The sequence below is a fragment of the Coturnix japonica genome, chromosome 10 (assembly GCF_001577835.2).
Source record: "Coturnix japonica isolate 7356 chromosome 10, Coturnix japonica 2.1, whole genome shotgun sequence".
NCBI lineage: Eukaryota > Metazoa > Chordata > Aves > Galliformes > Phasianidae > Coturnix > Coturnix japonica.
Genome location: NC_029525.1, coordinates 1,274,894 through 1,290,021, shown reverse-complemented (window position 1 = coordinate 1,290,021; position 15,128 = coordinate 1,274,894). Strand labels below are relative to the sequence as shown.

Here is a 15,128-nt window from a genome sequence, read left to right as displayed (position 1 = left end):
GACAGACTTGAACAACTGCACAAGAGGTATTTTGGCCAAAGCACAACCATCTACAGATCTCACACGTGATTATTGGGCACAGGATGCGACTGGTGCTGTTGGACACACAGACTCTACCAAAACACTGTAAAGGCAGGAGGCAAAGAAAAGCAAATATCAGCTGCAAACACAAGATCTCCATCTTCATCCATCACAATCAGAACTTTTATCCACACTAAATGCCTCTCCTCTTTCAGGTGCACAAGCATTGCTCCAAGTGTAGAAACTGATTTTCCCCACCTCGGATGTTCTTGTAAGTGACAGAGCAATTAGGTTCGCTACACCAACAGCAACGTTCTCCCAGTACCACCCCAACCACCAACCAGCTCCTCTGTGTGCTTAAATAACAACCTGCTCAAATCTCAGGCGTGTCACTGATTAATAATTTAAAGCCTTCTGACTAGACAAAATACAGACTTTATCTGGATCTCTTTTATTATCTAAATTGCTACGCAGCACTTGCTCTGAAAGCACAAAAAAGGCATTCGTACACTGCAAGAAAAGCACCATCACACACGTGGCTTTTTTGGCTGCAATAAGGACCTTTCATTAGCATAAGGGTTTGAAGCTGCACTGAAAATATTTCAAGCATTTCCTTTCAAAGCAAAACATTTATCAAAATCCTTCCATTATTTGCTATTTTCCCCCCATTTAGTTGCTCTGGGAGGATATCTGAGGCAGTGATCAGACTGCTGCCATGTGCAACTTCCAGTCTATCACTAAAAACACCTAAAATAACCACTCACTGTAATCTCTCAGTTTGGGTACATCGACACAGTGAGGCGTTTAATTTACGGTAATTAAGATGCGTTATCAGACACCGCATGCTGCCCTGGAGGACCCAAGAGCCAGCTTTCTGCAACTCCAAACATCACCGAAAGGTAACAATACAGATAAAAAAAGAGCAATTCTAAACCTCACATAAGTGGGAAGTACAAAGCCGTTTGTTTTGAAGACCTCATCCCTGCCGTATCAATTTTCTAAGGAAAAAAAAAAAAAAAAAGAAAATGGAATTTTTTTTGTTTTTTTGTTGCTTTATTATTTTGCAGTTCAGCTTTAGCAGCAGTAAATATTTCAGCACAAAGAGAGAACTCCCTCTGAGCTCATTACCTACAACACAAGCACCAAGATGGGCGGCAGGAAGCTCACACAGTGATCTAACCCACACCATACTATGTGCAGAAATCCCAGGGGCTCTGGACACTGTAATAAATGTGAAATATTTCCCAGATGAAGAATGAACTTCTAACCTTCTCAGTATTTACAGCCACTACGGCTCTGCCAGGCCGCAGGTTTCAGGCAGAACAGAAGCCAGCCGACTGCATTTCAATACGTTTACTGCTTGTTTCCCCAGCTTCCCCTTCAACGCTTCCCACCCTTATCTAAAGGAAATGCTACAGATTCTTTCATTACTGGTGAGCACAAAACACATTTTTCCAGTGCTCTCAACTCATGTGTCACATATAAATGTGGTCCCAGTGCCACTCCTCCTGCTGACAGGAAGGGGAAGAGCGCTGTCAACAACAGAAATGTGACTTGGTACCAAAGGCTTTCAGGCACCGAGTTAATGCCTCCTGAATGGGAAACAACCTCACCTGGCAATGGTACCTGCTAGGTACTGGGCCTGAGAAGCAATGCATTTTGCACCAAAGATTAAGTAAAATAAGCAAGAACAGAGTGCCATACATGTTACCTGTTGCATGCTTTGCCCTAATGATCATCTCAAACATGGATGGGATTCAGCAATGCTAAACTTAAAGAGTTACGATCATCTCAGCCACAGGTCACCCTCAGGACATTGAATGTTTTCTTACAGCTTCAAAGCACCCCTGAACATGAAATCTACAGCATGATGCATGATGTGAAATCTTGATTTGCATTCATGTAACCAGAAACTTATTTTCTGTAGCTGTTTGGTGCAGAGCAGCATTGTGAGTTTGCTTTGAGGTGCATCTTCCTCTTTTCAAGCAAAACACCTCAAAATCACATATCTGATCCACCACTGAGCTCCACAGCCAAGTGTTCCCTAATCCACTTCAGTCAAAATGAACTAATCAACTCGAATCACTTAGAAACGTCTGTTTAAGTTAACAGAGGTGCCCTAGGGCTCACCAAAGGCAGCCGAGCCTGCAGATGACTGACAGGTCCTGGGGAGGAGGGAAGCAGAGACAGAGCCCACCTTTCTTGGGGAGCAGCTTGTGTCACACAGCAGTATGGACAGAACCTGGACTAAAACCCATCATCTTCCAGGACATACTTCGGGTTTTAGTGTTCTGAACTCCTAACTCCAGCACCTAGATACAGTTTGTAGATAAAAGGATACAGAAATCTTTAGAACGTGCTCCTCAACCCTTAAAAACCCTTTGAACTAATTCCAGCTAAAGCCAGATTTTTCTAGATTCAGCCCCGCAATATACATAAAGAACCTAAACCAAATATTTTTTTTAATATCAAGTATCTGGGCAATACGAGATTCCCTCTAACACCTATTTTTTCCCCCTCTAAATTACAGAATAGCCTGTTCAAAAAGACTACCTCCAAGGATGTGAAACAGATGGCATCCTTCAGTGTTAGCAACGTGAACTGACTAACTTTCACTACATGAAGGTAACATTTAGCTGAATTCAGAACGGTGCCAAATTTAACAGGAAGACATTACCTTGGAGAGCTGATCACTTGCTATATTTTTATGCAGTTATAAATAAGCTGCTTTCAATTATCTCTCGTTTACCTTCTGCAGGAACTCAAGAAGGACAGCTGAATTTTCCCACTCCTTTCTAGCTGAGCACACTACACTCTTACACGTGAGATGCATCAAGGCACCCTACCCAACAACAACAAGGTTGGGTCAGGTGAAGAGCGAGGATGCACGGCAGCAGTCTGACTGCAGAGGATGCATGGCAGATTGCTGCTGGGTTTGCATCACTGAATCAAGCGTGTGACTTACCAGGGCTTTGTATCCTTATTAAGGGATGGAATAAAATTAGTCATGAAACAAAGCACTGAGTTCTCTTTACTCCATACACAATTTAGCCTTGATTCTAGATAAAATGGATAGTTTCTAACCTCAGTTGAGAGTCACCAAAGGGAACACCATTTTATTCCATCTGTCCTAATGCCATCAAATAATGCCACACATGTAGAAATTTACAAATGACTCATTGAATTGCCATTGTGAGACAATAAGAGGAGGGGGAAAAAGAGATTGACTGCAGTAGCAAAGTAATACTAGCATGCTTCTGAAATCACCCAAAAAACAAGGTACGTGCTTCAAAAGATGCAGAAAAATAGATGAGAAGGGGATCAAATACCAAAAGCCCGGATTTCTTGCATGAATTCCTGTCAGCCTTATTCCTAAGAGTGACAGAATAAGCCTAAATTAAGCAAAATCATGTCGTTAGTAGGTGGCAGAAGACGATTTTTCCATTCTAGAAGAAAATGATACAACGATCAGGTAACAGTTACTCAAATCCTTCAGCAAATTATAGTAATGGAGAAATACAATTACACTCTAGTGACCTCTCCAAGGAAAGTAGAATTAAGTGAGATTAGAACTAAGAAATAAAACCAGAAATCCAACTTCCAAAATGCATTCTGTATAATCTTCAATATATTTTAATTCTGAAGCATTAAAAGATTTTATTTTTTTTTGTGCCAGATGTACAAGAAAAAAAAAAAAAGAGTCGGCATAAAAGAATTGGCAGAACATATTCTAAATTGTTGCAGTGGAAAAAAGAAATCACATTAGTTTAGATAAGTAGCTAAGAGTGATCTCAAGACCACTTTCATCCCCAAGTGACCTGGCTGTATAGTTGACATTAAGGCTATAATCTCAGTGTTATCTTTGATTTTCTTTGCTTAATTGTATCATACCATTAATAATATTAATTTCTGCCACTGCCCATAAAACTGAAAGCCTCATGTCAATGCCATAAAGTAGATAATTTGGAACTGAATTAAACAGCACACCACGAGTTGCATTAAACTATCATAAAGTGCAATGAATCATCAAGCTCTTAAGTATGTAAGACACCGTGCCTATCTGCATTCTCCCAGCCCAAGAACCAACATAAGAAAAACGGTGTATGACCTGAATTTGCTGGCTTTCAAAACTCTTTGAGTCAAAATTAGGGCAATGCTGCACTTTGACAGCCCTCACCAAATAGTCTTCCCCAAGTTTTAGCAGAGGGCAGAGCTAAATAAAATGCCTCTGCACCAGCAGCCTATGTAAGGCTGAAGAGATGCTCAGGAAGCCAGAGCAGCCAGCAGTAAAACACAAAGTGAAGCCAAAGTTAAGAGGAACTTGGGTGTATGAATGCAGAGAGAGCACAATGTGTGCTCAGGAGAGCGCTCCCTCTGCAATACTCATCAGCAAGTGCAGCATCTTGGTCACGTTTTGACTTGCACAGAACTGGACGGCATGAAATACAGCCACAGGATAATGTAAACATGCTGCAGATACCAATGAAAGCCCGATGTTATATTCTGCCCTCCTAAATAGGACTCAGTATGGCCAACTTCTTCTGAGAGGTTGTGGCTCCTTCATTTACACACTTTTCACCTCCCAGTCTAACCTTCCTCAGTTCTACACCAGAAACATAATCCACTTCCTGAACACCAGCTAAAGAATGTAAAAGATTCGGTAGATATACCTCAACTGGTAAAATTTCTTAAGCTTTGATACACTGTTGAGAGCAACTCTGCTAATAGCAATGCCTTTGCGTTACATTTCACACTATTAGAATCTAAAATACATCTTATATTTGCCATAAAGGTTTTCTCTATAGATAAGCCTTTCTTAGATGTTGTTCCATAATTATTTTTATAACTTTTATCCCTTCAAGGTTTGTCTTTAAGACAAACTTATTTGAGCCATAATCCCTCATAAAACAAGTCGATTAAGCTCTTACAAGGATACTGCACATTGTCATCAAAGTGACAATTAAATTCTATCTGAAATACCTTTAATCAAGATAAAGCTTCAATTAAGAAAAAAATCTTATTTGTACACGTGACGTGAAAAGTTTTTAATTCAGCATTATCAACAATTCAGTGCTACTTCTATTTAAAGCAGCTTTTGTCGGTAAGCAAAACAATCACACGCACAAAACCAGGACTTACAAAATAATTAGCGCAGCTATTACCTTCTGTCGAGTTCCTCGAAAGCAGCAGGATATTTAGAATTGAAAAAATACTTTCTGTAACGTCCTTTTGTAGAAGAACCCAAGGAGTTACACAGGTAGATTTTCAGATACGATTAGCTGCACACTGTGACGTTTTCCCTCTTCATTAGAGCATATTGCGTCGAGCACATTTCACATTGCATGAACATACACAGCAGCTTCTAACCATACAAGGCGCATGTAACATAAGCAAATCCCTCATTTGAAATTATAAGCATGCATGAATGCTCTTAGGAACAACAGTTGGGAGATCAACTCTCTGAAAATTAACCATTCTTCCTACCTTGTACTGCAAGCTCTGCCTGAGCTTCAATCGTCTCATTCTCGTTATCTGCTATGCAGGTGTACATCCCAACATCCTCTTCTGTAACATCTCTGATGAGCAGGCTGCCTCCCCCACGCAACGCAAACCTCTCGGAGCTGTAAGGAACAAGACAAGAATGACAAACTGATGGGTAAATGGATTTACATGGAGCTCAGAGAAGCATGTACAAGCCCTATGCCTGAAATGGCTGAGTAAACATAACATCTCCGGGTGCCATTTACACACAGCATTCTCAGAGAGATGAGATTTAACTGCATGGTTGCACCCCATGTTATGGCATCAGATTTTAAACCAAGTTCAACCACATCCATTCCAGTTTTACTGAACAGCAACTAGAATTTAAGAAAAATGAAAGTAACAACCACATCATAAGAAGTGTTTTGCAGACATAATGACTTATTGCTTGGAAAGCCAACTCAGCTGCAACAGGCTGGAGTTACATCCACACAACACAAGGAACAGAAATGCATACTGTGCAATGTACAGTAACTGAAGTTTCGTACAGCAATATTCATCTTGGGGATTGGGAAGAATGCAGAATAAGATACAGGTTAAAAAAAATTATGACAAATCCAACAAGCTGACCAAGTTCCTGTGCAGAATCTATCCCTGTGTGACTCGTAAAGGATGCAGGACAAAGCAGGTAACCCAGCCCTCACAGACCACCTGCTTCTCATGCAGCCTTCAGCCACGTTGTTCTACCTCTGCAACCACTGCAGCCCTTTCTATGACCTGAATTTGTGCAAGACCATTCCCAAAACCCTTCATCACTCTTCAATAAAACACCGTTAGAAAGCAGAGATGAGACAACACATCATGACTGAACACTGACCCAAAATCATTCTTATTTGCAGCTGAAAACAATGAGAGAAAGTCGACCTAACGGTTTCCTCTCTAGCACTGGAAAACAGGTGTTTTTTTGTCAGTGTGAGGGGATGGAGTTATTTCAGGGTATTCATTGCATATCACATTACCACAGTTGACTTTTTTGTTCTCCATAGAACAGCCAATGCACAAATATCAACCCAACTGCTTCTTTGACTCTAAATATTATGCCAGAGTTACCTTACAAGAACCAACACTCTCAGTAAGCTAAATTATCAGGACACAAAGGCTTTTGAGTCACTCTGATACTCATTTGCAACATTACTGTAATTTGTTGATCTAAATCCTGATTCAATAGATTTCAAAACCAAAGACAACAAAATCCTTATTGGAATTGACTCTTATTGGAATTAAGGAAAAGAGCCTTCAAAGCGCCCAGGAAGACTTCCCATTTGGGCACACCAAAAGGCAAGGGATAGCGTTTCCATTACCTATGAACAGGAGGAGCACGGCCAAGTGTTTGAAAGCACTTCAGAAGGTTTGTTCCTCAAGAATTTTAGGGACTTGAGTTCAGATAAATGTATCAGGAGCTCAGAAGAGGAATGTCTGAAGAACACATGGATAGCACTGCAAACAGGTTCTGGCTATGAGGAAAACAGCGGGAAGGCTGTCATGAAACTAGTTTTGGGTCTGCTCAAGAATAGAAAGTAAGGAGATTGTATCTATTTAGATCCATGTCTTCTTTTTTGCTGCAGTCAGGATGAGGCAGAAGCCTCCTGTCATGGACCAGATGTGGGATTAGTATACAGGAAAAATAAGTGCTTTAGAGGTAATTAAAGACAGGAAAATGATTCTCCTTAACTACTGTGAGCAAGAAAAGTCTGTACAAGTCACTATAGCCCAACCAGCAATTAAGATGTTACTAAAACAACTAAACATTACTAGAAGTTGTCACACTTTAGGCAACAAGATACCTTCAGCACTGCCTGCACGGAGTGGTCTTTGTGCAGCTGTAAGCATTGCACTTTACCAAAAACAAAGGCTTTGACTTCAGAAAACCAGTTTTCCAAGATTCTGCACCTAAATGATGCTGAGCAGGCACAGTACCTAAATTAGCATCCCTGCATGTCTACTGGAAAAGTTTCTTCAACATGTGCTCTCCTCTGGCAAGAAATAAGGTTACAGAGCTCTCAGCCGTCTTTAGACAAGTTATGCTTTCAGAAGGAAGCATTCCACTTGACTATTTTCATCATGAAAACCTAAGAGACTGTTCAGTCTACCAATATGGGAGCCAGGTTCACTGCTGTTAAAAACACGAAGAAAAAAAAATTGTCAGACTACTTGATGACTCCATTTGCATGCATTTGCATGCATTATGAGGTGGAATATTTCCAAGCTTAAAGCAAAACTGCTTTTGTAATAAAGTAAAAAAATATATTCTAGTCTTATTTTTGCAGGATGGTGAGGCATTGCCACAAAAGGCTGAAGCAATCAGATTTCTGACGCCAGAGACAAAGAATCAGCTCCACATAGAAGCGATAACGTAATTTAAAGTGACACTAAAATCAGCGAGAGATGATTCAAATATCAAGGAAGAGCAAAATGAAATCCAAGCCTTCTGTATGTATTCCATACAGCCTTCAGTTACGCACTTTTGTCATACACAATTCCTTGAGCTACTCTGGATACGAGAACAGTGTGTGAGTTCGGCATTTCATTATCATGTAATATGGAGAAAGCTTTATTAAAACACTGCAGTCAGTTACAGCCTGAGGTTTGGATTTTTTTCTCCTTTATCAAATACTGAGCCCAAAACATCTCACAATCTCTTTGCAATCATGGTGAGTGAGGTACAGCTGATAAAATTAGACAGGGAAGTAGATTATTCTGTGGGAACTACCACGGGAAAAACCTCCATAATTACTCTGCTATGTTTAACCTTCACCGTGTTGGGCAAATGTAATTCACTCAGAACAAATCACTCAGAGCTCCTGGCAAACAATTATTAAAAAAAAATAAATAAGAAAATCACACATTCATGTAAAGTCTTAAGGAAGAAAAATGTGTTCACACCACTAAAGACTGTAACACATAGAACAACAGCCTGGAATTAATGCTGCACGTGCAACCTTTTCTTTGCCATTTCCTTACTTTAGGAATGATTAACTATACAACAAGGTTAGAGCTTTCTGGAGGCACTTCGTATGCTTATAACATTTAGCTAAGCTGAGCAGCCCTAACATTTGCTGTACTTCAACAGCCTTAATAAAATATAGCGTTGCCCTGGGTCCTTTCAATTGTTTGCTTTCAGATCTGCCACCTCATTTACGGTAGCTTTTTTTCTTTTAATAAACATTTCTTGTGATTTGTATTTCATGCCATATATAAGTCCAGATATAAACTAAGTTCAGTAAGATGTGCTGTTTGAGTACATGCTTGTAGAAAGTGAATCCACACACTGTGCAAAGGCTTCCAAGCAGAAAAGCGTCCCAATATTTGAAAGTCAGCAGCCATCTCCCAGAATGTGAAAATCCACCTCAGTAACCACTGCAGGCAAAACCTCACTTCCCAACTTCAGCATCATGAAAGCACAGAATCCCTCCTGCACTTACTAACCAACAGACTCATACAGCAGGACCTGTAGACAAAAAGGTCACAGGGCTGGCAACATATAAGACTTCATCCAACACCTCCAGTACAGCCTTTGGAATCAGATTAAGTTGGCAATATAGAAGATTGCACCTATTTAAAAACAAATAAATAGATAAATAAAGAGCTTTCTGTAAAGGCAGTCTCTTTCTGGCAGAGATATTACTCATTCTGAGTTTACAGAGGAAATACAGCTGAAAAAGTAGAATCCACATTGAAATCACTGAACTGCATATGTATGACAGAGCAGGTGTGCATTAGCAATGCCGATCCTAAACGCAACGCCCTCAGTATAATAAGTTTATGGCCACGCAAATTCACAGCGGGGTTGATTTCATCTGCCTTGGTCTGAGACCAGAGGCTTACTACGTATTTTGAATCTCCACTTCAGAGCTACAAGGACCAGTGCCATAAGTTTACACAGAATGGGGTTTAACCTTTTCCTCCTCTTTCCAACCATGCAGTTTTGCCAAAAGTATTCAATCTCAAGTTTACCGGAACGGCCAGTAAATCAATTCAATGGAAAGCTCTCACAGAATCACTGAACTGTAGGGGAGGGATCTCTAGACATCACTGAGCCCAACCTCCTGCTAAAGCAGTCCCCTACAGCACGTCGCACAGGTTGGCATCCCAGTGGGTCTTAGATGTCTCCATAGAAGGAGACTCTACCACCTCTCTGGGCAGCCCGTTCCAGTGCTCCACCACCCTTACCATAAAGAAGTCCTGCACACTGGGATGGAATGTCCTGTGTTCAAGTTTCCTTTTTCAGTGACAGGTCATTGGGAATTTTCAACTTGAGATCTAGCAACTTTTATGCCTAAAATTGTTATTGCGTTAACACAGACCTTGAAGGAATAGACCAAAGGTCTGTATGGTGAGGCATCCTCCTTCTCCAAAGCATTAAACAGCAACAACACAATGGTGTAAGCACATAGAGCCCCCTTCAGCTTCTAAAGACAGTCTTCCCCACCTCCAGGCCAGTTCAGTCTCTCATGGACTTCTCTGGGTTATGCAATGAGTTACCAGAAAGAGTCAGCAGCCCCAGCTACCACTCATTTCCTTCAAATCTTTCCATTAACACATTCTGGAAGGACTCCTTACGGTTAGTTTTACAACAATGCAGACTGTTAGCATTACATTAAATATATCTACTTTTCATCCAACACTCAATGCTTCCTCCTTTCTCACTCAAGTTAGTTTGGAAAATATTTTATCACAGTCAACTACTTTCACAATACATTGCATTATAGGCTGCCTGTCTGAGCGAGTGTCAACACTGCCATCATTAAAGTTTATTCATATTTGTCCATTAACATAAATCTCGTTGCAGTCTTTGGCAGATACTCCATCAAAACTAAACACCTTCCTTCTTTCTGGTCTTGGATATTTACTTCCAACAATCCCCAAAGCACTGTAAATCCTTTATGATGATCTGTTTTCCTTAGAACACAAGTTCCTATGCAGATTCTCCTTACAACCACAGTTTTGTGATATAATGCTTAATTTAGTATTACTTGAATTGCCACAGTTAAAAGACTGCAGTACCAAACACGGTGTTGTGCCCAACCTATTTACCAAGGGATAAAAATGAAAATTAAAAAAAAAAATAGGAAGCTAACTGGCCATGCTATCTGAGTTTTGTTTCCTGACTTCACAGACGTGTATAAATCTATACATGTACACACACACATCTCTATTCTGTGTGTATAGGCAAAAGATAATTTAAGAGCTTCTGGAAGGCAAAAGGTGCCTTGAAACCTGTTCAGATGAAAAAGATCTTTTTTTTTTTTCTCCTCAGGATAAAGAAGATAAGAAGAGCCTTTCTTTACATAAAAGGGGTTTCAACACAAATTAAATATGATTTGTTACTAAATTAACAGAATATGCCAACAAGCTAAGGCACCCATTTTGCTGCAGTCTAACTACAGGCTTTACTCCAACAAGAAAAATCTTCATTTGCATTTCTAAAGCTTTTTCAATTCCTCTATTCAAACTACTAACAGAACAGCCATCAGGGGAAATGGAGTTCAAGAACCCTTGCTGACTGCTGTTTGAATCACTCCTCTGTTGAGCCAGAAGCACAAGCAGCAGGCCCCGTGAACAGGCTGTGCAGAAACTCCTAATGAAGTTGGAAGAATGCTTCTGCCTATAACTCTATAATACCAGCAAAGCAAGGCAGCTTCACTCACTCATGTTCAGGCAGACCACAAAGATTCTGCAGTACAGATCAGTTAAATCCACTGTAGTTTTCAGTATTCGAAACTCTTCATTACTCCTTTCCAGTCCAATCTTGAACAGAAGAAGACATCTGCTTCAAATTAGAGAAGAATATTTCTTTGTCTTTCCATGCCCAATGAGCTCATGTCCAGAGGATGCGGCACCCAGCACGTTCCAAAAACACAAAGGCACCTGTAGTTTCTCAGCTCAGTGCGAGGCTTTCCCTGTGAGACACATTAGCTCGCTGATGGAGCTTGCTGCAGGTCTGTGACTACCAACTGGGACTTGTCAGGGAGCTCGTGCAGCTCAGTTGTTACAGCAGCAGATAAGCGTTTAGTAAAACTGTGTTTGAGGAATTGCTGCTCTTGTAGGCCCTGCTCCTGCCTTACCAGGCAGCATCCACGTGGTGATGGGAGGATGCTGTGAAAGATTTTGTCCACCCATACCAAGAACTTGGCACACAGCTTATAGAAGGATTTTTACCTGCAGCAAATATCAACTGGAAACCACACTTGCAACAAAAGAGACACAATGCTAAAAGCTAACACTAAATATTCTGAAAAATCACATCACTCATGACTCAAATTGGGTATAATTTCATATCAAATGCATTTACCAACATTGCGTCGCTGCTCTTAAGTTGTAAAATTCCTCCGTGAGTTTTGAAAGCAAATTAAGCCCTCCAAGGTTACCACAACAATCTGTACAGAAAAGCTCCTCGGGGAATTAATGCTGCATCCAGAGTGGGAACTGAAAGTTTGGGCTCTAAGTTAAAGAAGTGAGAAGAAAATAAAACAAGAGCTCCTCAAGTTGGTGAATTTCACCTTCCTTGTGCATTGAATGTGCCATAACCTACAGAAGGACGGGAAGTGGAGGGGGCAGACAGCAAGCATTTGTAAGGATATATATAAAATGATGTTATGTCAGGAGAAAAACAAATTAAGATCTTACCAGGCATACTTATTCTGACATTTCATCACATTCAATTGTGCAATTCTAATGAGTGGGAACCATCCTTTCCATGGAAATGATTTCTTATATTTACAGAAATGAATCAAATAAAATCATGTGCCACCAGATTGACATCGATTCAATTTCTCAGAAATATTAGAACCAGTTGCCATTACTCACAGCAGCTTGCATTCTCCAGATAAACACTGCTCAAATTACAAGCCTCTACATACTTTAATTTAAGAGTTGACAAGAGATACATATTGCTCTCACTAGTGCTATGCAATGACTTGTGCATTCCTTGAGCTTGTTCCTGGTGTAGCCATGCCATAGCCTCACAGCTAACTTGCTTATACATCAATCTCACCACCATCTTCAGAAGACAGAACATCCAACTACCCACTCATCAATTTCTCCTTCTTAGTAGGATTTGTTCTGCTTTTAAAATCTGTTTTTCTGGCCATGCAGTGTTGAATGAACACATCAGGCAGTGATCATGTGTAGTAGTTTTCACTTAGTGTGATCTTGCAAGCCTACACTCTTCTTGTAAACAGCAACTAACTGTCATAGTCTGTCTTAACGTGAAATTACAAGATTCTGATTTCAGCATGTAAGAGTAAGTTCTTAAAAAAAGTAGATGCACAGAGAACATCTCATCACAGAAAGAGTAATGTGAGGACGTGTATCTCCATGGAAATAATATGCCACGATGAAGACACCTTGGATTTTCTGCCGTGTCCTCATCCCCCGTAATTGCTTCTCTTACTCCAATGGCAATCTAAAAGTAATTTATTCGTAATAACCTTCCTGCTTCAAATAAGATTTCTTGCTTTCAGATATCTGTAAAGTAAGTACCGTGACATTGTTCTACAAGTCTCATGAAATACCTTGTCATAGCACTCAGCCCAGAAACTCCCCAGCATTTGAAAACTTGCATCTATTTTACTGGTTTAAAATTAAGTAAAAAGCAAATTATGCACTAAACCAAAATCATAATTTCTGGCTCAGTTTCTACATTCCTACTATGACATACATATATATGTGTATACATTAGCCATTACTCACTCTTCTGTGATTAGCTCTTCTCCATTTTTTGTCCATCTGACATAAGGAGTTGGAAATCCTCCAGCAACACACGGAAAGACTGCATTTTGCCCAGTAACTTTAGTAAGTGAAGCTGGCTGCCTCACGAAGACCAAGCTCTGGGGCTCTTCTGGATCTGCAAAAGGTTTTGTAAATGGCAGCAAAGTTAAAAGACAAAGAATCAGAAAATGGCCATAATTTAAAAAGAAGGAAAACAACAAATGAAACGTCTGATTTCCTCCCTGCCTCTTCACAGTACTGAAGCCTCTTAACTACAGAAAGCTTGCTGCCCTCCCAAGCCCCCCACATGAAAAGCTCTGCGTCTTTTCTACCAGAGAATGGACTGACCACTGCTGAGATTCTGACTCCTCAGGCTCTCCTTGGAAAACAATTTCAGCTAAATACTGAATCCCTAAAACCAAGAGTTCCAGCAGCTAGTCAAGATTTAGTAACGAGATAGGTCTGACTTTGCCCATCAATGCTCAGCTATCACCCAAGTTGCAAGGCTGGTTGGTAAGGCCCTGTGCGTAACAAAATCCCTTCCTGCTCTGGGGCTGAAGGCTGTGGGTGCTTAAAATGGCATGGTACAAACTCACTATAATCAGCACAAACTACATTCATCTTGCTTTCAACCCAGGAAGGTGCTCTACAGAAAGCACTTGGACTAGGCCATGCCCTTCCAGGTGGCTGCCTGAGGCTCCCCTGATAGGCACTGGAAAATGGAATTACTGAAGTAGAAGGAGAATCCCAAGCTAAAGCAAACTAGCCAGTTTTCATGCTGAAGTTCTATAAACTTGACCCTAAAACAAAAATATACTATTTTCCATCTTTGTAATGGTGAAAGTTTTGCTTTGGCTTTGATTTTGGTGAGTTTTGTTTCTTTTCTTATTCTCTCTCAACGTCCATTAAGAGCAAGCAAAAGCAAAGTGCATATTTACTCAGCATTTCACTACAGGAAAAAGCCATTTTGACTGTAAGAACTGAAAACTTATTCACCAATAAAGACCAAACAGCAAATACACTCTGAACTATACTACCAAAAATAAATACTCCAAACAAAAGGCTATTTTATTGCACATATCCATGACTCAAAGGTATCTTAGGAAGAAAAAAAAAACCTCCTAAAATCAGCCTTAACTACATGTGAAACCAATTCATCAAAGGGGTTGGTAACACCCGGGCAGAAGAAAAATGCTGTTTACATCACTGGTTTATGCAGTAACTTCAGCATGTGTCTCACACCATAATTAGAAGTAAATGAATTCCTAAATACCACATAGAACATTTCTGCAGTTAATTACCCTATCTCCTACTTACTGCTCAAAAAATCCCCGGTGTTTATGCTGCATTAATTGCTGTAGTCTCAGTACTTAGACGTATGCTCATCAGCTTGGTCCTAAATAAGCTCCTAAACTGAAAAAGTCCTCGACCTTTAACCAAAAAGTTGGCTTTGACCACTTAAATGTGAGCAGACCGTCCTGTACCCACACTTAAAGTGATCCTGGATTGTGCCATCTGTCCTCAGGCCCACGCACCAACCATCGTAGTGGTTTTGCCTGCATTCCCCATGAGAGGCATCTAGTCTGCCTGCTCCAAAAATAAAACCATGTGTGAACAAGTGTGTATGCAGGGTAAAAAAAAGAAAAAGAAAAAAAAAGAAAAAGAAAACACATCACAGCTTGCCAATGAGCCACCGTTACTCTGAAGAGAAGCTGGTATGCTTCATTGGAGATAAAGGGCTTACAAAAAAGACTTCAGATAGAGGAAGAGGAATTCAAGAATTACAAGACTATTTTTCTTAGAATCACAGAATCCTTAGAGTTAGAAGGGTCAAATAAAGGTTGTCCGACACTCCT

General features: G+C 40.3%; 1 protein-coding gene across 8 annotated transcripts in view; it reads right to left on the bottom strand.

Moving 5' to 3' along the window:
* Positions 1–15,128, bottom strand: part of NEO1 (neogenin 1) — a 165,513-nt gene that overhangs the window by 85,119 nt on the left and 65,266 nt on the right. For all 8 annotated transcript variants that reach the window (XM_015872354.2, XM_015872359.2, XM_032446783.1 and 5 more), the window contains exons 4-5: positions 13,255–13,408; positions 5,506–5,642 (exon numbers count right to left, since the gene is read on the bottom strand). In XM_015872354.2, coding sequence (XP_015727840.1) covers positions 5,506–5,642; positions 13,255–13,408 — 291 coding nt within the window. The remainder of the gene's footprint in view (positions 1–5,505; positions 5,643–13,254; positions 13,409–15,128) is intronic.